The sequence below is a fragment of the Clinocottus analis genome, unplaced genomic scaffold (genome assembly GCF_023055335.1).
Source record: "Clinocottus analis isolate CAN_PGR_092001 unplaced genomic scaffold, fCliAna1.0.p SCAF_6, whole genome shotgun sequence".
Classification (NCBI taxonomy): Eukaryota; Metazoa; Chordata; class Actinopteri; order Perciformes; family Cottidae; genus Clinocottus; species Clinocottus analis.
Window position 1 is genome coordinate 12,067,764 of NW_027176218.1, and position 24,241 is coordinate 12,092,004.

At 39.3% G+C, this 24,241-nt stretch overlaps 1 protein-coding gene across 9 annotated transcripts in view; it reads right to left on the bottom strand.

Annotated features, from left to right (window-relative positions):
* shank3a (SH3 and multiple ankyrin repeat domains 3a) overlaps positions 1-24,241 on the bottom strand; it is a 127,239-nt gene that overhangs the window by 89,812 nt on the left and 13,186 nt on the right. For 7 of the 9 annotated variants that reach the window (XR_011080116.1, XM_068603195.1, XM_068603194.1 and 4 more), the window contains exons 2-3: positions 14,745-14,948; positions 12,543-12,614 (exon numbers count right to left, since the gene is read on the bottom strand). Coding sequence is in view for 7 of the 9 variants with exons in the window: in XM_068603195.1 (XP_068459296.1) it covers positions 12,543-12,614; positions 14,745-14,948 (276 nt within the window). In the remaining 2 variants the exon portion in view is untranslated. Of the gene's footprint in view, positions 1-5,785; positions 6,076-12,542; positions 12,615-14,744; positions 14,949-24,241 lie in introns of those variants that run through there. The other 2 variants (XM_068603196.1, XM_068603201.1) reach the window with 2 other exon arrangements.

The window sequence follows — 24,241 nt, forward strand, 5'->3', positions numbered from 1 at the left end:
TTTAAAGTCCCCTAAGAGACGCAAAGCTGCTCTGTACCGTTTCATGCCTGTTAGAACAGATTTGTGTTTTATCTGTGTGTCTATAAACACTTCTGCCTCGATCTACGTCTGTTTGCTCCTCAGCCTACAGTATGTTTGCCTGAGTGAGCGAGAGATTAAGCAACCTCCAATATCCATACCTAACAGGCTTAAAGTGTAATGCTCTCAGCTACAAAAAGACCAATGTACCGTATGACAGAGGACTGTATTCATGCCAAGGAATAGGGTTTTCTGTGAGGGGAATCTTCAACCTTTACTGTATCACGGCAAAATAAATCTCTGAGTAATTTCATACACATTACATTCACACGTATGTGTACACACACACACACACACACACACACACACACACACACACACAAAATTACATTTACCGATTCAGAAGTCAGCTCACTAAACACACAGTCTATTCATAATGAATGAGTGCAGTAAAAAAAACAAAAACCCTCAAAGACAGTGATGGGGTGCTGTTGCTATAGCAACAACATCTAACACATCATTGACTGTAAATGTTTTTGTGCAAAATGCAATTCAATTTTACACCTCCCTGGTGAGCATTGAGAAAGAAGTCCAATCCCACAGCTTGCTTAGTTCACATGAGACGCAGTCATCATCATAATAATCATAAGACCTGTTCCCAATAATTTCCACCAGTGTCCTTTGTGGCACAACTGAGATTTGCTTGAACTATTTCTTGTTTCTGTACAGGGGGGTGTCCTGATCGTTTGTATTTATGTTTTTGATGGGGAATATGAAGCAGGTGAAGGACAACAAGAAGACAAAAAGAGAGAAATAAAAATGCCTCACTGCATTCTAGTCTAAAGCCAGCCTTCACCTGGACCCATGCCATCTGCTGACACAGCATGTACACACCAGTATGATCACCCCATTATGTGGCCTATCCTGTTTTTAAACCATATGGAATACATAACAGAGCAACTAAATGTTGTGCAATTCATACGCTGAACCGTATAAAAGAAATACAAATAAAAATCTGCATTTTTTTTTTCTTTCTTCAAATTCATTAAACATCAATCCAGTTCATCATTCAAAGCTGGCACTTAAACAAATCAAACAAAATAATGCAAACACCTTGCTTTCTAAGAACAGTGCCAGTAGGCATAGACACGCTGTGACAATACAGTAACCTGCATTTACTCTTGATCTCATGAGTCATTTTAGCAGTAGAGTATTAAGTCTAACCTCTGTTGCCCAACTCCTCGCAGCTCTCTCTGAACGTAGCAGCATGGTACCTCCTGAGTAATCCTTTTTTCAGAACCGCTGGAATGATATGTTTTAGCTCTTTATAATTCCTTGTATTCCTCTTCACTGCCCAAACAACAGGCTCTGATAGTGAAGGCTAGAGGCTGGAACAAAGCAAGGCAAAGCCACGGTCTCTTTCCTACTCATCAACACACACAACACAAACATGCAGAGAACAGGCTTATTGTATATGGACCCCGAAACACATTCTGCTGTACGCTCAACCAATTCCACCCACCCTCCTGGCCACACCGGCAGCATGGCTTTGTCCAGCATTGTCTCTTCCATCAGAACAATGAGCTCTGGCTTACTTGCCAAACCATTAATGCAGAAAAATAAATAAATGCATTGACATGGACAGGAAAACACACATTTTAAATTGCAGATTTGTGTTAATGACAACACAAAGACACACACATATGCTCTATGAAAAGCAGGCCATTCATGGGTGTTGTTACAATGATACTCTATGGGCTGCATTTTCGGTTTCTCAGGCCCAGAACACAGTGTCACAACAACAGACTAGTATTTTCCTGGTTAAAGTTTGTGTATTAAGTAAATACCCACAGAAACCAAAATGCTTGTGTGCAAACATCCAACATTTTTGAATAACTCTACAGTGTCACTGCAGTTCAACAGGCACACTGTTCTATGAACAATTGCAGATCAATTCAAACTTATCTTCTTGCTAATAATTCCCAAGACTGTTCGTTCCTGCCAGTCTATCCTGGTGTCTCCGTCCAAAACACAAAATAACCTGGGCAACGGCAATATGGGTCATCTTCTTTTTAATGAGTCTGGCCAAAGGGTCGCCTTGTGTTTAGAGGGGATGAAATGTGAATGGAGAGCCTGGAACCAGAAATACCACGAGATTGCTTGGAATTCCCCGATGCGCTGAGCAGAGCGCACTTGTCTGCAATCTGCGCCGCGCCGCAATAGATCCCTGTAAGTGGAGTAACCTCAGCCTGAGATCACAGCAGACTCGATGACCACTGTAAACCATCAGGTGCACCTGCTTGAAAGGTTGGCAATGTTGAGTGTGTGAGGGCAGAGATGAGAAAAGAGCATATACTGTATCTATGAAAACATGCTCAGCATACATGGAGAGGCCACAGGATTGATTTGATGAGTTTATTTGGAAATTATTATACATTTCTCCCAATGTCACTGAAAAACAATGGTGGTAACTATGTGAATTGTAATTATGACTGATGAATGATAGTTTTTTTTTCTCCTGGCCACAGTGTCAACAACGGTAGTTTGATGCTTATTTTGGGTTAAGTAATAACTAAAGTGTGCAGTTTAAGTCCATACAATGCACCACATGAAATATGACAATGCAGCTCTATTGCTGTTTGTATACATGCCTGTGAGTGTTTTTAAGCAGGTGGAATGCATGCTGTCATCAGAATCAAAGAGTCCAGAGAAAGAAAGAGCTGAATCAGGTCCAGTCATGTGCTTTGAGGCAGACACATCAACTGACACCAGGACACAGCCAGGCAGGCAGCCGAGGACACAGCCAGAGCATTGAAACACAAGTGAAAAGACCGAAAGATAACTGGAGCTAAGCCCAGTTACAATTGTGTCAAAATACTGCTGAAAAGAAAGCTAAAAATGATCCTCCTTCATTTAATATTGCTAAAGAAGCATGCTTAGGTCAAATCTTAAAGTCAATACTGAAACTTTTCTTACTTCAGCTCCATCACTTCACCGTCACCCTTTAAACATTGTTTTATGTTTAAAATGAATGTCGTTGTTTTACTTTTGATGTTTATAATTTATTTATTTGCTTTCTGTGTGCTTTGTTGATTATATTGTTTTTTTTCTTGTAAAGTGAATTGGGACAAAGCTGCATGGAGTTTGTGTTGTACAAATTATTCTGCTTTTCATTCTCATTAATACTCTTTTTTTTTTAACTGTTAAAGAAAAAAAAAAGTGTCAAGCAAAATTTAACGTGGAAAAAAAAAACTCAAATGAAAGAGAAACATTAAAGACCTGTGACGGAGACGACTATAGAAAAGGTTAATTTTATCTATTTCTCTATTAGGTTAATACACTTCAAAATTTCACTTAAGTCTTATAATGAAGGCGGTTCTTCAGGATTGTACACTTTCAATAAAATGGATTGATTGATTGGTTGGTTTCAAACAAGCCTACTGGCTACAGAGAGAGAACAGAAGAGGGCAGCCGGTACTCTTCAGGCTGACGCAGGGGTGTGTGCATCGCGTGTATATTCAGCCAGACATCTATTAGAACTCTATTGTGCTTTACGCCTCTGGCATCCTATTCTACAGTCAACTATTCATACTGCCTGACCTAGAATGAGAGTCTCCTGCGAGTAGGATGTTATACTGTAAGGAGCTACACAATGTGTTATTTCTCCATTGTAAAATGAACTTGTGCAATGAGGTGTGGCATCATCAAGACCAAACAGGAAGTTCAATTTCAGTTCAGCGAAATGGATGGATGGACGCAAAATGCATGGTACCTTCACTTTTTGTCAAACGCATCAGTGGTGATCCGTAGTGTCTTACATTTCAGAAACACAACACACAAGCAAACAAAAGGAGAAAGTAGGTGGAGCTTTGTATCCGCCAAATGGCTTTTTGTTGGTTTTAAAATATCAGCAAATTGAAAAAAACAAGAGGCATTTTGTGTTCTGACAGTGTCGGCATGTGGCTGGCGTGTGTACGATTGTCATCCTTCACAGAAATGACTGTTCAGTATGAGCCATAATGCAGTGGAGACTGTGGAGTTGACTGCATTGTCATATCTGAGGTCAGGTGGAGGGTCTAGATCTAGAACAACACTTTTTAAAATTTCACGAATAACCTAAAAAGACTAGCCGTACCTGCTAGCAGAGACCAACATAGAGCTTCCAGGGGTGTGTTATGAGGAGCCTGGGGCTACAGTGTCTACATGGCCTGGTTTCAGAGTATACTGGACACAGTGTAATCAATTTCTTTTTTCTAATCTGTCTAATCAATGTCTCTCTCTTGCTCTTAAACACACATACACACCCTACTCAGGTTATGTGAAAGACTAACAGGGAAAATGACAAACTCTGGTGACAATGTATAACGTATTAGCACATTCTCCACTCATTGCTGCTATTTAATGTCAATTGCACACATTCTAGAAATCAGTAGCAAAAAGTGGACACAAACACTGAGGGTGGGAGCAGTAGTTCAGCCTATGGGGTGTAACTAGACATCTATAACATTATATAAAACCGTCACCCTACAAACCAAGGAAAAAAAACAACAACTAATATAACACTTGAGTGTGTAGTTTTATTAACTGTTACTTATACTAGCTGGATTTGTAAGTATATGAGAAACAATGTTACAAAACCACATAAATGATACGTAAAACTGTCAATTAGATGAGAGAGAAGTTCTTTACTGAATCAATAATTGACCTTAAGGATGTATGTAAGACATTTTTGTGTGGGAAGAGTAAGTCAGGCTGCCCATTTGTGCAGTAGCTTAAGTCAAGCTCTGTTGAGTCTCAGCAGTGGTTTACAGAAATACTGTGTGGAGAAGTTACTTAGCTTAACAAGTTTACCCACTGTGCCCCAGATATTATGCTTTATTTTCAGCTCTTTGCGGCTTTCACTCTCTCGAACACTAACGCACACGCCGTGAGGCTCTCTACTACATCATAGAGCACACAATGAGCATTATGATAACAGACAAACAAACAGACAGACAGACAGACCTGGAGTAGTCCGACTCACTGGACATAGACTGTAAATATATCTCAGCCATTGGACATGTAGCTCACGAGGCATTATTCTCCCCTTCTGCTTTCCTATTCTATCTAATTTGCAAGTGCACCATCGCTGCATCCTGGGTATAACACTGCCCAAGATGATTGTGATTGGTTTAAAGAGGTACAAACAAGCTAGTTTTTCACCTATAGCAGAATGATAATGTGTGGAGCCGAATCTTTCTTTAGCTCTGACATAGTGCTGTGGAGAAAGGTTTGGCTAAGCAAGACCTACGGTCATGACGTGCACGTCCATAAACACATTTTCATACACACGTGTAGCTAAATGTGCACACACACACACACACACACACACACACACAAGCAGGAACGTCTCCCCCACTCACAGAGTGTAACACACACACACACACACACACACACACACACACACACACACACACAGTGATCCAAGCCTATGGTTAGCAACTGAACCAGTGCAGGAAGAAGTATTAGCATTCTGTAAAGGTTTCAGACAAGACTGCACCAGCTATGCACACAGCCAACATACAGCAGAGCATAACAACAGAACTAAAGAGAGAGGAAGAGAGCTAGAGCATAGACAGGTAGACAGGGATGAATTGGGTACTGTTCGGAAATAATTAGAGGTAGAAAGTATGAAAAACAGAGAGACAGAAGAGAAAAAAAATACTTGTTTACACCAAGAGATAAGGCTAAAATTAAATTAAAGAGATGATGAGAGCAATTGGGGTACCTTACTATTGAGTCTGGCCTTCCTGGCTTGTTTATCTTTTCTTTCTCTTCTCTCGGCTGCTTGTCTTCTGCCCAGAGAGGATCCCATCTCTCACACACAGGCACACTCTCCGTCACACACGTACTCCCTGTAGGTCAGCTACAGTCCCAATGCCAAAACATCATCCACATGGCCATATCCAGTCCCCTTCCTCCTCGTCTCCTCTCCTCTTGTTCTCTCTCCTTCTCCTTCACTACCTCTCGTATTGTCAAATTAGCACATGCACACTCACATGGTCACTCACACAAACACTCGCCCAAGCACAGACGCACACACTGACTGCTGTGCATACACAGACGGAGAGATAGGAAGGGGTGATTTTGCAGGATGGTGGAGAGAATAGAGGGAGAGTAGGGAGAGAGAGAGTTAGAGAAGAGGGAGGGAAACTAGAGGGAGGAGAGAGAAGGAAAACAGAAAGAGAAAATGAGAGGGAAAGTGGGTGGGGTGTAGAAGCAAGGAAAGACAAGGATACCCGAAATGTGAAAGAAAATACATATTAAAAAAAATAACAGGATAGAGCCACACAAATAATGTAGGATGTCGGTGTAATCTCTGGTACCACAGTCCAAAACCAAGTGCTTAATGACAATGGAAACTTCATGACTATTGACTAATGCTCATGTTTTTGTATTACAGTTTTCCTGAAAATAGTTACAAAATCCAAACCGTTTGCAGAATTGTTGGTATTATAATTGTTAGTACAAATAACTCCATTTACACAACACCACAGACTACGTACAGTACACATGTATTCAGAGACACAAACAGTATGTCAAATTAGAATCAGCATGAACAATTTCAGCACTGCACTACAACTGGGGAAATATGATTCTATGTTTGTATTTGTTTGTTTTGAGTGTTTGTCTGTGTGTGTGTTTGTATGTGTGTGTGTGTGTGTGTGTGTGTGTGAATATGTCTGCATGTGTGTGTTTGTGTGTCAGCATGTGTGCCTGCATATGTGTATAGTTGTTTCTACGCAGACATGTCTCTACCTTTATAACGGTACTACATTTCCATTCTTATTAAGAGATTATCCATAAGGGGAGCTTTGTGTATGAGGGATTCCCCATTGGAAATATCCTCTCATCCTGTGCCATGCATGCAGCTGTGTCTGTGTGTGTGATTGTGTGATTGCGTGTGTGTGTGTGTGTGTGTGTGTGTGTATGTGTGTGTGTGTGTGTGTGTGTGTGTGTGTGTGCGTGTGTGTGTGCGTGCGTGCATGTGCATGATGTACACGTGTACATACTGGTGTATTATACAGCGATCCCACATCAAATTTCTTGGTTGCAATATCAGTGGCGTGATGGGAGGGTTACAGCACTGTGCAAATGCTGGGAGGGATCTGGCATATCAGAACAATATCACCCCTACAATGAGCTATGTTCTCTGTGTGGTTTCATTGTATATTAAAAATAATGCAGGAATTCTCATTCACAAATACAATAGATGGCTAACAGCAACACAATGCATTGGTGTAGGAGGAATAGCATTACTCTGCAATAGTTTTTTAGGGGGAGAATTTTGTGAATTATGCTTTCCTACACACGTACACGGTCAAAGACTTTAATGTGAATGCTGGTTTAGCTCATGAATCATACTGAACAATGTTTTACCCAAACATTTAGCACATTTTATATTTTGATAATGTTGCAATTCCTTTACTATTTTATGGTATGTGAGCACATTTGAAACACCCTCACTCTAGCAATGTGCTCTCTGGAGTCGTGACCACATTACCAAATAGTGCGTTACTAAATGCTGTCCACTACTTTGTATGCCTCTTTAGTTTCTTCCAATCCACCCCTTGCCTAGCCATCTCTCTGGCCATAATGCCCAAGGCTTTCATTCATTAATATATATAGAGCATGCATATTTTTCTATCCATCTGATCTTCCATCTCTTATATCTCTATACGTGCAACTATAACAGACCAATCCACTTTAAACTGCATGAGGAGTTCATCACACAGGCACGTACATCTGTACTGATCAATCTCTAGGACAGGCTTAAGCACAGATCCCTGTTCATCATATATTAAACAGCATGAAGTATGTGATCTTGATGGGCTCAGTGGTAGAGCAGGGTTGTCCTTTAATCAGAGGATCGGTGGTTTAATCTCCGGCTCCACTAGCCCAGGTTGATGTGTCCTTAGGCAAAACACTTAACCCCAAACTGCTCCCGTAGCTGTGCCAACGGTGTATGAATGTTAGTTAGTCCTGATGGGCAGGTTCCCATCAGTATATGTATGGATGTAAATAGTTGAATGATGACAAGTGTTGAAAACGCTCTGAGTGGTCGGAAGACTAGAAAAGCGCTAAACAATTACAGATCCATTCACCATTTGATGTCATTGTGAAACATGGATGAAAGATTCAAATATTTCCCTATAATGTGTTGTGCAGCTTTAAAAAACATGACATGATATTCTGACGGCGTCATAGAGCTTGAGTTAACTGCTGGAATATATATATATATATATATATATATATATATATATATATATATATATATATATATATATATATATATATATATACGGAATAAATATGCTATATTGTAATACAGTGAAGACGATGTCAATAGGAAAATGTAAAGGTCAAGTCAAGTCATGAAGGCAGTTTGAGTAAATAGCTTAATGGCTATTATAAAATAGAGGATTGGAAAATGTCTCCTACTGGAAGCTCTTTGTTACACTGAAAAAAAGCCACCCATTCTGCAGCCCTCATTATATGGCCGACCTCTGACACCAAACACCCACTTGCTTTCATTTTACTTTATTTTAATTTTACTTTTTAACTATATATATATATATATATATATATATATATATATATATATATATATATATATATATATATATATATATATATATATATATATATATACACACACACACACACACACACACACACACACACACACTATATGTTCTATGCAGCCACCCTGTGCAGTTAGCCGGGTCAATTTCCGGATGATGGGGACTAGTTGGGACGGATGTGAAGACGGAAAAAAAAAAAAGGGAAATCCTATCAATTATGACCTCATTTCAAACTTTAGCCTGCAGCGAATGAGCTCCATACCAGCAAAGTAGGCTAATGCTTGACCTCTGTCTAACAGGGCAGCTTGCTGTGCGGGATGAATGGTGAACATCGTGACTGCCGAGGCTGCAAGAGTCTCCCATAATAGGATTTCCCTCTTTACCCCTTAGAAGTAACATATGTGCCGTTTGAAAAAAGATGTGTCAAATGTCAAAGTTTTATTACTTTTTAACATCAATAACCTCACCCAATCCATGCACAAGAGACTATTTTGTTTTGTTTTTACTGGAAAAAGACTTCCATCCATATATGAATAATTTGAATACTCCAGTACTATTGATGCTGTTAATAAATTTTACATTAGTATTTTATAAGAAAACTTTTCATCTGCATTTATTAAGCATATATTCTGCGTTTATAATAAAAATATCAGTTGGCGCTGCCATCAACACGTTTGACGACTTGGATATGGCCATGATATTGAATAGTATTATAAGTTGAGCTGCATTCCTTCAACATTACTTTCACAGGGAAAGCAGTGGATACTGTGGCCTACTATAGTGATCAGGTTGTATAACTCACCTTACCAATCATCCATTATGTACAAAAGTATTTTTGTAAATACATGCACTGTGAAAGATATTTCACCTGATACATTCTTTAATGACTGGTCTCTCTGTCAGACGTCTCTGTGTTGAGAGATGTGCCGATTAGTAAAGAAAACAATAAATTATTATGGCTCCCGGAGCTTGTAGTGATAAATTACTACCTTTATTCCCTCCAATAGCACAGCTGTCCTGGATTACTCACTGCTTAAACAAAATAGCTCAAAGAACACAGTTGCTTTCACCACCCATTCATGCATTAAGGTTTGTACTCGGTGAGCTCACGTTAGTGGTCGCTGTGTGATTCACACTACTTTCTGAATTTCAGTATTTTAACAGTTCCACTTCTACTGGACTGTGAGACAGGTCAATCACAACAAATCATCTCTTTACAGATGATTTATTGTGTGAAATTACCACATAAATGTAGCTGGGGCAGAAAATGATCTTGTTGAGTAACACTCATATGCTTTGTCATAACAATGTAGCACAGTAGCAGACGGCAGCGCCTTACACCAGACTGGTTAGATCAGGGACACTGTTCAAGATTATGAATCACCCATCTCATCACGGCTTTCATGCATCTCCCTCTCATTCACTACATCCCACTCTTGTTCTTCTCAATCAAAGTACACAGCATTAAACACTTATCGCCCATGAACATACAGAAGATGGACAAAATGAGCAAACAATGTACTCAAAGTTTCCTCTCTAAGTCACCATTTCATTGGCATTTAAAAGGTTTTGGCTTCTACTTTCCAAACTAAATGTTGAAAGGTCTTGACAAATCCATTTGACCCCGACAGAAAAAGTGCATGTCATTTTATGTCCAATCTGTCCTTTAATTAAGTTGAAAGCTAATAAGAAGCATAAAAAAGCAGTAAGGACCGCTGAATGTATTACTGTTACAATTGTACGAGTATTAGATAACGAAGGAGCAATCATACAAAATGTAAAATTACAGAGACCGTTTTACTCATACGTACTCATATTTACTCATAATCAATGTTTTTGAACCACTCCACGTGTGCTAGGCCCTTTACTCTATTTGCTCAAACTACAATGGCAAGGATAAGATAACATTTTCTTATAGGATATACAGAGTTCATGACAAAGCAACAGTCATTGAACTGTTAGCACTAGCATTAGCCTAATAACAACAAGAAAAGCACCTCTGAGAACATTCGTCCCACATAAAAGGTAGTGCAGCTTACTTAATGATCTTACTTGATTCAATGTTATTTATCTGATTATTATGGGATGTGGCATGTCTCAACACTGTTTGAAAAACGATATAACTGTCTTCGTAAAGTTGAGCTGAAATTCAAAACCGTCATACAATTCCAAGGATTAAAAGAACTGAAAACATATTAAAACCTTTACTTAACCAGGAGAGTCCCATTAGGATTAAACATTTCTATTTGAAGGGAGACTTGGCCAAGACAGGCAGCAACATAAAAAACACATAGTTACAGACAGAAAACATAGAAGAAGACAAGTTAAAACAGTCAATGTAAGAAACATTTACATTTTTGGGAACCTGCCTCTATTTCTTTCATTCAAAATTTAAAACCGTCAGTGGTATCAGTTCTTTGAGCTTCAAAACATTCTGCAACATATTTCATGTTGAGGGGGCAGAGTACACACAAGTCCTCCATAAATGATCAAAACTTCAGTTACATGATTTGTAAGCAACAGCAGCAGCAGCGTCACACACACACAGACACACACGCACATGCATGTACACACACACACACACACACACACACACACACACACACACACACACACACACACACACCCCTCCAGTGTAGATCTCCTGCCTTCTGATCGAGTTTGATGCAAATCCATTCAATTATCTCTGCTGTCTGTTCCACTTATTACACCCACATGTACACACACAAACCAAAACACACACAGACAATAATTGGATCTACTTCATCTGCATCACATACTTACTCACTTCAGACCTGTCATTTTTTACCTGTCCACAGGTAAAAAATAGCCCCACTGAGTTCCTCCCTCAGATGATCACCTGGTTAGTCACCTGCTTCCACAACTGTTCCCCATTACTCCATATACGTACAGTGCCCAGCCACTATTCACTCTCTGCCAGACTGTCTCAGTGGCTCGACTATGCCAGTCTTTGTCCTATTCCGCAGCTCTGTATCTGCATTTGTGGCCACCTGCCGGCCCTCGACCACCATCTGCCAGCTTTGCCTCTATTTGCCAGTTTGGACTACTTTTTTGTAGCTGTGCATGAGCCTGCCTATCCTAAAAGGTAAAGACTGATTTTGCCAAACCTTCCTTGCTTTCTGTATCATATTCATACTTACGCTGTTACACAACCTGATCTGAGGACAAAATGCAGACAGACTAAGTCAATATATTATATTTATTTAAACTATAAACTCTGTTTTAGCCTTTTATTGAAGGTCCAATAGAGTCTTATTTTTTCAATGAAACAGTGTTGACACTAAAGAAGAGAGAAAATATATAAAATGTATTGCATGTTGTGTTATGTAAAATTCTAGTTTGTATGTTTGTGTACTGCAGGACATACTGTGTTTAACAAGGAAAGAAAATACAGTGCTACCTGCTAAGTATGTTTACAAAAGCCATTACACAAGATTGGTGAAAGTCAGCATTGATGTGATAAACATAACCAGAAAAAAGTTAAACTACTATTAACTTAATCGTCACATGTTCATTTTAATATACCATGGCCGCATGAAACAGACTTTGTCACACATGGGTTGTCCCTTATGCAAAACTTTTGGTGTCCTGCATGGCTGAGATAAAGATCTCCAATTCCACATGTATGAACCAACAAACACACATAGACAATCTGCCAGCGAAATCCTCTTACCAAGCATTGTGTAAAAAAAAAAAAGGAACATAAATTTGAACCAGAGCCTCCAAGTACTTGCTATAACCATTTGGCCTCCAAGCTATCAAAGCTTTGATCAAAGTTCTTTGTACTGCATATGTGTCATTCACTCAGTTTAGAAGGTTGCACCAAGCACACACTCTTCAGATGTCAGGCTGACAGAGTGCACAGCTCGTTGGTCTTACCTTGGTATGGAGCTTGGACAGCTGCTTTTCATCCACGTGAGTCTGGGTGTAGACGCGTCTTTTATAGCGGAACTGAAACACAAAAGCAAACATAAGAGACTCAGCCGATGTTACCGTTACTCTTTGTTTGTGCTTTGACTGCTTCACAAAAACCCTATACACAAAAGACACAACGAGAATTATTTTTTCCTACAGTATCAGCTCTTCAGCCCAATCTATGTCAAATCATTTTCATCAAATATATTGACTTGTCATATGAGAGAGAAAGGTAGAGAGAGATTTGAGAGACAGAAACTGAAATTCTGACTCCTTTAATAACAATGCAATGACATTAAGGGAATACATATCTCTGTGTATACAGCTGGCATATTTTTTGAGTGTTCCTACTTGTCATCTTTTCCACATATTACATCTTGCCTGAAAAAACACCGATAGATAGGCAACTTTCACTTTCCAGGAACAATACTTCTGCCTCACAGGTATTGTATGTATATGTGAGTGCGTTCCTGCATGCAAGCATTAGTGTATGTGTGTGTGCGTAGTGTGTGTGCACGTCCATTTCTATACCGATGTGTGGTGTTCACCAAAAGGGTGAATCCACAATGGAGCGGAGCGGTTTTGAGCTCCTAATCCAAACCTGTCAATCATCTCTACAAACCACAGGCTTTAGGGAATAACTGCTGGTCAATCAATGACCCACACAGTGCTCTGACAGAGTAGCAGCAGATACTAGCACACAAACACACAAACTGATCAGAGCCCACACCTATTCTGCTAGATTGAAAACCTTTGAAGTCCAACGATAGACTTAATTTAGAGATAAAACAGATACAACAAGAACATATATATCCCCAGTATACAGCTGTAACACTGTTGTTGTATTGGTGTATGTCTGAAGTTTTAGCATTTGTCATTGCTGTTCTACTGGCAAAACAATACGCCACAGATATTGATCCATATACAGAGAGACATGTCACAGTCATCACTGTTGATACCGCCCAAAACTAAACCACCAAAGAAAACATACTAAATTAATGTTAATTCACAAGATATATTTCAAATTGCAAACCATCAGATGTACAAGAGCAATAGCAGTACCTCCCAATGCATCTGAGTTTGGTATTGAACTGAGGCGTAAAGTGGAACATAAATCTGTATTATGCTGCTCATATATTGACACTTAAACTAGTAAAAGTAAAGAGGGCCAGTCAGAAAACCACCTGGATCTTTACACTTCTGTTAGTAAAGCAACTCTTCTTTATACGCCTGCATTTCTCCAAGATCAAAAACCATGATGGACAAGCACAAAAATGATCTCGAAGAGATGACAACCATTGCAGACAACACGCTGTCATTGAGCATGCTATTAGTGCTGTAAGATTTGACTGACAGATCATGACAGGAAAAGCATACACCGCGTGCACACCATCCCACACCATCATGCCGTGTGAGCGCACGTGTGTGTGCTTGTGATGCATACACACATTTTAGACAACTTGACTGATGCAGATACTTTATAACATCGAAAATGACTTATAAGATGTTTGAATAGCAACAGGTATCGCGTGTTTAGTGTATATGAAGAAAATTACCTGAGTCACAACTACAGTGGCCCTTAAAGGTACATTTTCTAAAGAGCTGTGACATTCTGGGAGGCTACACATACCTTGTTGTATTGTGTGATCTGACATTATTTAAGTATGTCTGTTCAGTCGCCTTCTCATTTTACAGGGCTTGTTTACTAACTGGACAAGCGTTGCAATCATTGTCAACTATTATTATAATCTTTGTTTGCTAGTGCTAGACTCGGTGCTCAGCGTTTGCTAATGTTAGTCTCTTGGTGAGTGTAGAACTCATGAAATACTCAAACTATAGCTTACAGGGCTTCTTATTAGTACTATTAATCCAAAACACACCCAAAACACGTATATAGTTTGGTTGCTGCAGTGTGCTCTTGAAGTTGGATTATACCTTTTACATTCCGTCAACATAACGACTGAAACGTTTTGTAATCTGGGATTCATTTCACAATTGTAAAAGTTAAAAATAGCAATTCTTATGTGAATTGATTTTCTCCCCATTATTTGGATGTATATACAGAAAGTTGATATATGGCATGTATTGAACCACTTCTTCTTTATCTCTTGCTCTCCCCGGCCAAGTCTCCTTAAAGCCTCATACATACACATGATCCATACCTACCTCCAGGTAAGGTACGGGAGCGATGGATGGGAAAGGGTATTCCCTTAGCTGTCTCTCCTCGTCCAGAAACTTGCCAGCCTTGCCGTTGTAGGCCGGCTGGAATAGGCCATAGTTGAGTACATCCTTCAGGCTCTGGTTGAGACTACACAGGATCCGCTGCTTGGACAGCCAAATCGGAGCATCCACATTGAATTTCATACATTTCTGCAGACACAAGAACAAAAGAGGGTACATGGTTAAGCACGTAATTTTTCAAAAAATCACATATTGCACTTGAGTTAGGATAAACCAAATGATTAAAGAGTAATATTTTACTCAATTGCACAAATATAATATTATGGGGTCGAAAAATGTGTATAAAAAATATACATAAAATAGAAATGATATCATTACAGAGAAATGTATTGAACTTCCAATGTCATGCCCGAGGGATAAGCTTGACACTTTATTATAATATGCAATTCACACAGGTATGGTAGCATTTCAACATTATCCATTATTTTTCACAAAAGGTCATCCTGAAAGCCAGTGGTATTTACCATACTAAAGTAAACAAAACATTAATATGAAGCAAAGGCTCTTACAGAAACACTCATCTGACTCCCATTTTTCAGCAGCATAAATTTGATTCTACATGAGTGTGCATTACTCATGCTCTAAAAAATTAAGCTGGAAAATATAACTGCTACACAAAAAGCTGCAGTCATAAATGAAAGAGTTCACAAGTTCTGTATGGGTGCCTGTGGGAGAAATACAATCAATTTGGTTAACTTCTGCGCTTTAATTAACAAATGTATATGTAATCCATAGACGGAATGATAACCTTAATGCTACTCTCTTTTTAATACATTAATAGATATTAAGAAATTAGATGGTTTGGTTAACTGTACCGCACATACTTGGGATAACTACGCTGTCCAAAGTGTTAAGGACTATGGTTATTGTGGCTATGCAGAGCACTTCCCTCTAGCTACCATGTTGTGGAGCCGAGAAAGAGAGAGAGAGAGAGAGAGAGAGAGAGAGAGAGAGAGAGAGAGAGAGAGAGAGAGAGAGAGACTTAGCATCAGGCACTGAGCCCGGGGAAGAGGGAGAGATTACAGATCTATAGTGAGAGAGAGAATAAATCAATCACTGCTGCCTGCAATATTAATTCGGCACCTCAACTCCATCCTGTTCAGCATCAGTGTTTCTGACACTAAGACACAAATGTTGGGAAACCACAACTCATCACAGCAGTACAGCATAACGAACAACCACATGCAGATGCACCCAGCAGCTCTGACTGAAACAGTAGTGCAGCCATTTAAAAATTGGAAAGACCAATGAGAAGCATTACTGTAGGTGACAAGACATAATAGCATGCATACTTAGATATGATACACAGTATAGGGTTAGGGTCATTGAAAACTCTAGCTCATGCTCCCAAATGTTGACGACAAGAGTGGCATGTTGTATTCATTTAATTGACTTAAAACAATAAAAAGGGTTGTTGTTATTAAGCAGCTTAATAATACAACCCTGCCAGCCATATATCTTTAAATGTGCTCAAACTTGTGTTTTCTGAACAAGAGGAGTATCATTAGGGTTTTTCTTTTTTTTTAAATAGTCAGTTTTCTAGTTGTGCCTGTGTTGTTGTCAAAATATAAAAGTTAGCTGTTTGTCATTTCACACATAGATTTTAGTTATCTCCTCAGAATAATGTTTTCAATATTTTTTCACATCTGAAAATCGATCCACCAAAACGGTGTTCATAGTAATGCACAGAAAGATGCCGTAGGCAGGAACATATTAATACATAACTCCAACTCTATGCTGCCTTATTGTTTGATGTACTTTTACTACTTCAACTTGAAAACCTAGGGAACACAAGGGTTAGGAAGATATTTTTCCCAAACTCAGAAAACTAACATTAAATAAAGCTTTAGAAAGCTGCATCTTCACTTGCGATAGGTTGTCTTTTCCATTACACTGAGGGAAGACGGAGGCTCGCAGAGACGAAGAGCTTAAGATTAGGAAAGCCACTTGGGAAGTCGCGTTAAAACAGGGAGATCGTAAAATCTACTCGTAGCCACACAGCAATGATCAAGCAACAATTGAACACACAAACAAATACTCATATCTGGAACTGCAAAGAAGAATATTTATTCAATACTGAATATCTGGTTCAGCAACAACAAGGCTTCCATACTTATCCAGAACTAATTTCTCATTGCATTTAGAATAAGAAATTGACTCAAATACAAAAGCCATAAAATACCCATGAACTCTGTTTTAGAGGAGTAGGGTTTTGGGGACAGATATAAAATCACTGGTTTATGCCACATAGAAGTGTGGCATTATCTAAGAGCTGGAAACCTAAAGGGTTATTCTAGACAATGTGTTCACGAGAACGGAACAGACAGACTTACTGACTGACCACGGCTGGTGCTGGCGCGCAGGCATCAAAATCAATTCATTAATCAATTCATTAAAATATATTGTGAATGTGAATTAGAGATTAGAACATTATGATGGAAGTTTATGATGGCCATTCCTATGTGCACTTATGTCTTTTGATTATTTTGAAATATATATTTGAATTTCCTGGAGCATGTTTTGGGTCCTCTAACTGTCATATTTTGTCATTATAGAGGTCTGCACAGCATTTGTAAGCAAACATCTAAAACTGTGAAAGTGGCCAATTTCTATAAGCTGACTTTCTCATTTTAACCTTGATTTGACCTTATTTCTCAAGGTTGCAGCACAAGATGTACGTGTACCTGTGGATCTTTCAGTGTGTGTGTGTGTGTGTGTGTGTGCACCGTTTATTCTTGTTCATTTGTGTGCCTCCTTGTCCGTTTGTGGTATGTCTAGTTTGCTTACATCCACATAAAAGACTCAACTGACTTTAGAAAGCAACCCTGCCACCTCACAGAGCATGCTGTGCACCCGTCTATTGCATGACGTCTATTTCCCTCCCTGCACCTCTTCTCACCTGTTGGGACAGCACTGAAACTGTTTTGGTAAGCAATGAAGGAAAAGCAGTAACACTTACATTTGTAGGGCTTAACACTGATTGCAGTTGCATAGAAAAAAAATGTTGGTGCTTAATGTTCAAACCAGTGGCAGTTAAATCAAGCTGGTAGTTTACAATTTTCAAATAAAGCAGAGTTAATCACATTGCACGGTTGCACTTGATTGTTTTAGCATTGACTCAATTAAAGGCCCAGTGTGTAAAACTTAGTGGCATCTAGTGGTGTGTTGTAGACTGCAGTCAACTAAATACCCCTTTGCTCACCCCTCCCTTCTAAAGTGTCCTCCTGGCTGCTTTGTCTCAGCCAGCAGAGATGTTTACAGAAAAAGAGCTTTCGTGCTTGTGTGAACATAGTGCCGGTGGCCGATTGAATTAGGTTTCACTTTCGTTGTCAGCAGTTCTTGTTGCACAGATGTATTGATAAAGTATTGGCTTTTTGCTCACAAAGATTGTATTGCACGTACAGTAACAAACGTCGTTGCTGTCAACGTGAGTATCCTTCACTTCACCAGGTACACTTTACCAAAGTGACGTATCTGCTTGTTTCTATGTGCAGCTGGAGAAGCTCGGCCCGACAGAGAACAGAGCAAACCATGCTGCAGCGACATCAAAACATAAAAAAAGTGTTAATAAAAAGCACCAGTAATACCAAAACGTATCTATAATCCAGAGAATTAGCACCTTGGTCTGTTTAATACCGTGTTTCAGAAACGCATCCCTGCCTTCAGATGTGAACGGCTCCTGCCAGAGCCAGAAAAGTAATTAAATAATGATACAATTACACAAGTTATATCTGCACCTAGTAACCAGCCTTAGTTCAAATGCTTAGCTCCCTCCTCTTAATGACCCTGAGGTCATTACTGACATCACCTTGACTGTTCATTTGTTTCACCTGATAAGGCATTAAGCATTTGTACATTCTTATGAGTATATCAAGAAGTAAATTCCTAAAACTCTAACCTGCCAGATAACTCACAACACATGAGAGAGTCTGCAGGGTCCTAAAGCAGGGACTGACTGCGGGGACAAAAAGGGAAGTAGTGTCCTATCTCACACTACTTATGTTCAATGTAGTTCTAAAAGTGCAGAACAAATGATTTGCAGCGCACCGCGACTCATTAAGAATAGTTTTTACAGAGGTATGATCACTAACAGTCACATATTCCCCATCACCTGTCATCGTCTGCAACATTTGAACAGTAATGTTAAGATCGTCTAGTAATGTTTGTGATGGCTGCACTTGATGTGGGAGCGACTTAATGAACAAGAGGCTGTTTTCTATCCTGCTGCAGCCTCAATATCTCCTCATGGTCTTCACCGCTTGATGGTTTAGTTCGGGTCCAGAAGGTTACAACATTTACACACGTTGTGCTTAATAAATTCATTTGGCTTTTGAAAGAGTTGTTTATATGTAGACTCCTTGACCCGGAATAAAAGTATGTGATATATTTTATTGAATTTACAGTGGTAAGACCGTACACTCTGCTACTACCGAAAATCAAAAACATACGCAAGCACGAGGCTCAGATTGGCAGCATTTTCAAAGCTCCCTGATTGGCTCAAAGTAAAATCAGTCAGCTTTGTTTATCTTCGTACACTTTCTACAAATTTGTAGCTCAACAATATATGCACCAAAAGATGTATGGTTGAACTTCATTCAAGATCACACCGGACCAAAGATTTGTTTAAAGATGAAGTCTAGATTTCTACTGATACATCGACAGTCTCTCACTCTGCGTGATCAAAGCCACGTAAGGCTTTCTGGCCAGTTGTCTAAATAATGTCACTGTCATTTTATCAACACTTTCTCATCATATTGCCCAATTTTAATTTGTTTTTTTTTTCAGTGGCCAACTACTATGGTTGTTTTACCATTTATCAGTGAACAACAGGTTCTGTTGTGACATATCACATTCAAGTTTGTAATTGACAATGGGTCCATTTGTCAGAGCTGTCAGAGGGGAAATAGCTGTGATGAAGTGTCACAGTGAGATAGTGTTTTATATATATATATATATATAGAACAGTAATGGTTCAAATACCGGTGTCCTCCATCACACATTCAGCTATTTTGTTTAGGGATCTTTTTAGGGATCTTTTTTTTTCCTTGTTTGATGCGAGGGTCCAAGGATGTCGTCATGATGTTTGTAATATTGGGCTTTACTATTGTTTTTAAATGTATTTAATTTAAATCAATATCCACACACAAACTTCACTTCATTACAGCATAAAACAAACTCCAATGGGTACAGAAAGACGTTCATCGCAGTCACAAAGTGTGGCCTCTGTTCTTCGCAGCCATTGTTGCGATGCACTAATTCGATCTGAACATCAGGGAAGTGCAAATCTAAATCTGTATGGGTTCAGTGCATCGGGCATTGTAGGCAGAACACCGATAATATAATGCCCATGCTGTTTTGATTTATTAATCAAAGGTTTTCTAATATCTAGAACAACAAACTATAGTGATCAATCATTGAATGAATGAATATTTAATAGGTTCGAGCCAAAACAAACCTGGACAGACAACTGTTCAAGACAAGAGTGACAAATGGTGGAAGCAATAAATCAAATGCACATGGGTGCAGTTAAGGAGATGGTTAATGGATTGTTGCTCAGCAGTGCATCGTAATCCATACTAATTTAAAAGATTTAAGGACATTAAGGACAATTACAAAATCATTGAGAGTACTTATGTGACAACACAAATGAGGCTGGAAGGTTTTACAGTCTTTCCTGACTGCAAAAAAACAAATAAAACTGAAAAATCTGGGCGATGGAGTAAATGCTATTCCTTTCCGATGACTGTAACTGAAGATAGGTTCTGTTTGGCCTCCACGTGTCAACAGGGCTTCTGGAAATGTAAACGCTACAGCAGCAGTACACGAGCTATTGTACTGATGCATCTTATGCCCACACATTGTTTTTTATGTTTCTGCTGTGCTCCACACACTCGCATACGCTCACATTCAAATGAATGGACAGGTATTTTACGGTTTTGCACTAGTTCCTTGGTGCCATTGTAAGCAAATGATGTGTGTCCAAGATGTCTAAATAACGTCCGTGAATGAATCATGCTTTTGACCTGCAATGTAGAGCCAACGAGAGTGGATATACAGAGCGCAAGAAAGAGCGTGAATGATGTAAAATCAAGGAAAAATAAGTAGAGTGACTGAATCAGAGAAAGAGAAAAACACAGAGCAAGATGGTGAAAAATGGCGTTAATGTAATGGCGTTCAAATGTTGATCCACAAAATGTTTGCCACTCTTCTAGTTCATAGAAACGTTGTGGACTTTTATATTAAAATACTTCTCTCAAAGAGGAAATACTGATCTATTCCTGATGAGTATTTCCACACAACCTACAAAAGATATTAAAAAGCCATTCAATGTCAACTTAGATTATGACAAGAATAACAATGTATACTGATATTTCAGGATGAGGATGTTACTCTTATAGTTATGTTGTCACATTGCGTGAAGACATTATTGACTTATGATAAATACAAGGGAGGGAGGTAAAGCAACGTATTGATCAGAGACCTACTTCAACTAGTGATAACTAAAACTGTTGCTAAAGGCCATTGTATCACATCATGTTGTTATAAAAAATGCATGTAAATTATAAATACTACTGCTACGCAAACCTGTGAAAAGACAAAGATAAACCACATGCTCCAATCCCCAATTCCCAGTTACTTTGGATGAAGAGGAACAGGGAGACCTGCAAATGGCCAAGTCTCTAAATTGCATCTCTGTTTCACTCATTTGCGTCCTTTCCTTGCGTCTTAGTCCCGCCCACCAGGGATGCACGGAGAGCCGCAAGGAAACCACGCAAGGATCTGTTTTAAGAGACATGAGACGTACTTTCCTCTGAAGCGACACGTGAAGCGACACAATTTCTGATGACTGCAGCTGACTGACAGCTGATGTGTGTCGCTTTAACTCCTCAATAATGTCTCCTCTGATTTCCCTCCTCGCTCCTCGCTCCTCGCTCCTTGCTCCTCGCTCCTCCAAGCCAAATAAGAGCTTTGGGACAGCCTGAAATATGGCAGCGCAGAACCACTTCCGGTTGAATCGAGGAGCGAGGAAACGACAATTTAGGCCCAATCCCAATCTCCACCCTCACAGACTTTGAGGCGCGCTCCCGCGAAGTCCTTGAGGGTTTAGGGGTGTCCCAGTATTACATTGTGGAGTGCCTGGGGGCTCTGTGGCAGACATTTTGAGCCCTTTATGGACCCTTTCCGTAAGTCAACATTAGATGCTGACTTTGCCTAAGGGAATTACCCACAATGCATTGCAACGTGAGGTTTAACACGCAGTCCCCAATGGAAGAACGGAGACGTAAAAAAAAAAAGGTAAACAAAGAGGCACGTGGGCATTTAACCCGATAAAATACCTTATTATGGAACATAAAAACACATGAATTAGAGGAATGCAAACAGAATAGATATTTTTTTCTGTACATTCATCATACATTTTATTTTGACAAAAACGAGTGAATGAATAATATAAAATGACTTCTCATCTGATGAGGAAGACGTTTGAACCAGTGAATAAAAAGTCTAAAATAAATACATAGTTGCACACAATATTTTTGTATGTAGTCACGTGATGTTGCAGCAAAGTGCTGTCCCATTCATATTCACACCAGCTCACGCCCTCACAGACTCTCACACTCAACCAGTTAGCAGCTGACGTCAGTGAGTCCCTGAGGGTTCAGGGCTTGAGGGTTTAGGGTGGAGATTGGGATTGGGCCATAGAGACTTGGGTTGTACCCCGTGTCTTCCCAGTGTTTACTGATTGTTTATTACCTTCATCTGTTCTGGTTCCAGACCCTCCTGTTGTGCCTTCCCCCTGTGTGATTGAAAAGCCCCGCCCACATTGTTTCCATCTGTGCCTCGTTGCCTGCGTTCCCCTGTGTATTTAGTCTGTCTTTCACTTGTCCGTTGTGGGATTGTCTTTGTGTAACCCATGTGTGTACATTGCCTTTGAGCTAGTGTCCTGTATCGTTTTTTCCTACTTTTGTAACTTTGCCTAAAGTAAACAACTTTGCATTCGCCTCACTGTGACTCCTGTAGTTTCCTCTGCACCTGAGACTCTGCCCCACCACACACACCTGGTCGTGACAGATTCAAGGTCAAAAACTTATCAACACATTGGAGCACCATATGCTCCAGTTTATACAACCAAGAAATAGACCCTTCAAGGTTTTTATTTTATTGTGAGTAAATTAAGTTCAGCTGCTCTCAGAAAGTGAACATTTACTCTCAACATTCTTTCTAATAATAGACCATTTCTTGGCAGACATTTGGACTTGTCAAAGCAGGAAAAGGTTAAATAATAACCTTAATGATGGCGACATTTAATGAAGAATCTCTTAAGTCATGTCAGTGGATGAGCATGTGGAAGTAGAACCGGCCCACTTAGTCATCATTAATGCTAATTATTCCACTTTTTTCTGCATTGACAAGTCAAAATGTGTGCCATGAATTACCTGTATATACTTCTTCACCAGCACTGTACAAATAAAACAATTAAACATGTATTGTCATGAAGCAACACCAGCCTCAATTAGCTTAACTAAATCATGGCATAGGTTGCTGGCAGCAGAGTTAAACTTTACTGCCAAATTTGACAGCATGTCTTTGTGACCAGTGCAGTGGAAGCAGCTTGCTGCCTGAAAACACTATGAGGACATGCAAGTAAAAAATGTGTCAAACCAAGTAAATCCTCACGGCTATTTGCTGGTGAGTCCTCATCTTCATCTGCCCTTCTCCATCCTTTCTAGTGTACCATGTTTGATCACAAATAACAACATTCCTCTACTCTGTATGGACCCGGTACTTACAAAGTCATAGCAAGCCCCAAGAAAAACTGAAAACGTACGCAATAGGAGAATGAGGTAAATGCTGAGATGTTATGTATTGTAAGAGTTGGTTCACATTCTGAATGTATTTTAGTGTTAATCTATGATTATTGTTAAGTTCAAATTACATTCCCGTGTCAAAAGGAAAAAGAGAAAAGCTCCTGTGGGTACAGAGGCAGAGACAGAGGCAGAGTAAGTCAGCTTGTGGTGCAACCAAAGAAGCCACTTGTAGCGTAGTTATTTATTTTATTTTGTTGGGTTGAAATTGTTTAAAGTTATTTACATGTTTGTATAATTTTTGCTTTTTTGTGTTCATAGGTTTTCAACCTATAAGGACCCACTAGCTCTTAAATAATAAGAGAAACAATAAAATCAAGGCTGTGTTGAAAAGAGTTGTCCCGTGCATCCTTTGGACTCAGTGTACCAGCCGTTCAAGTTGGGCAAGTGCTGGCAAAAATGAACGTTAGGTAGAACTTGACAATTAGTGTACAGTCTGTATACACATGAAATATATTTGGATTGTTGGTCAGACAGAACCAGATATTTAAGACCAGCATGGGTGTTTTGTAGACAAAATAATTACTTCATAAAATATTGAGAAAATAAATCAATTAA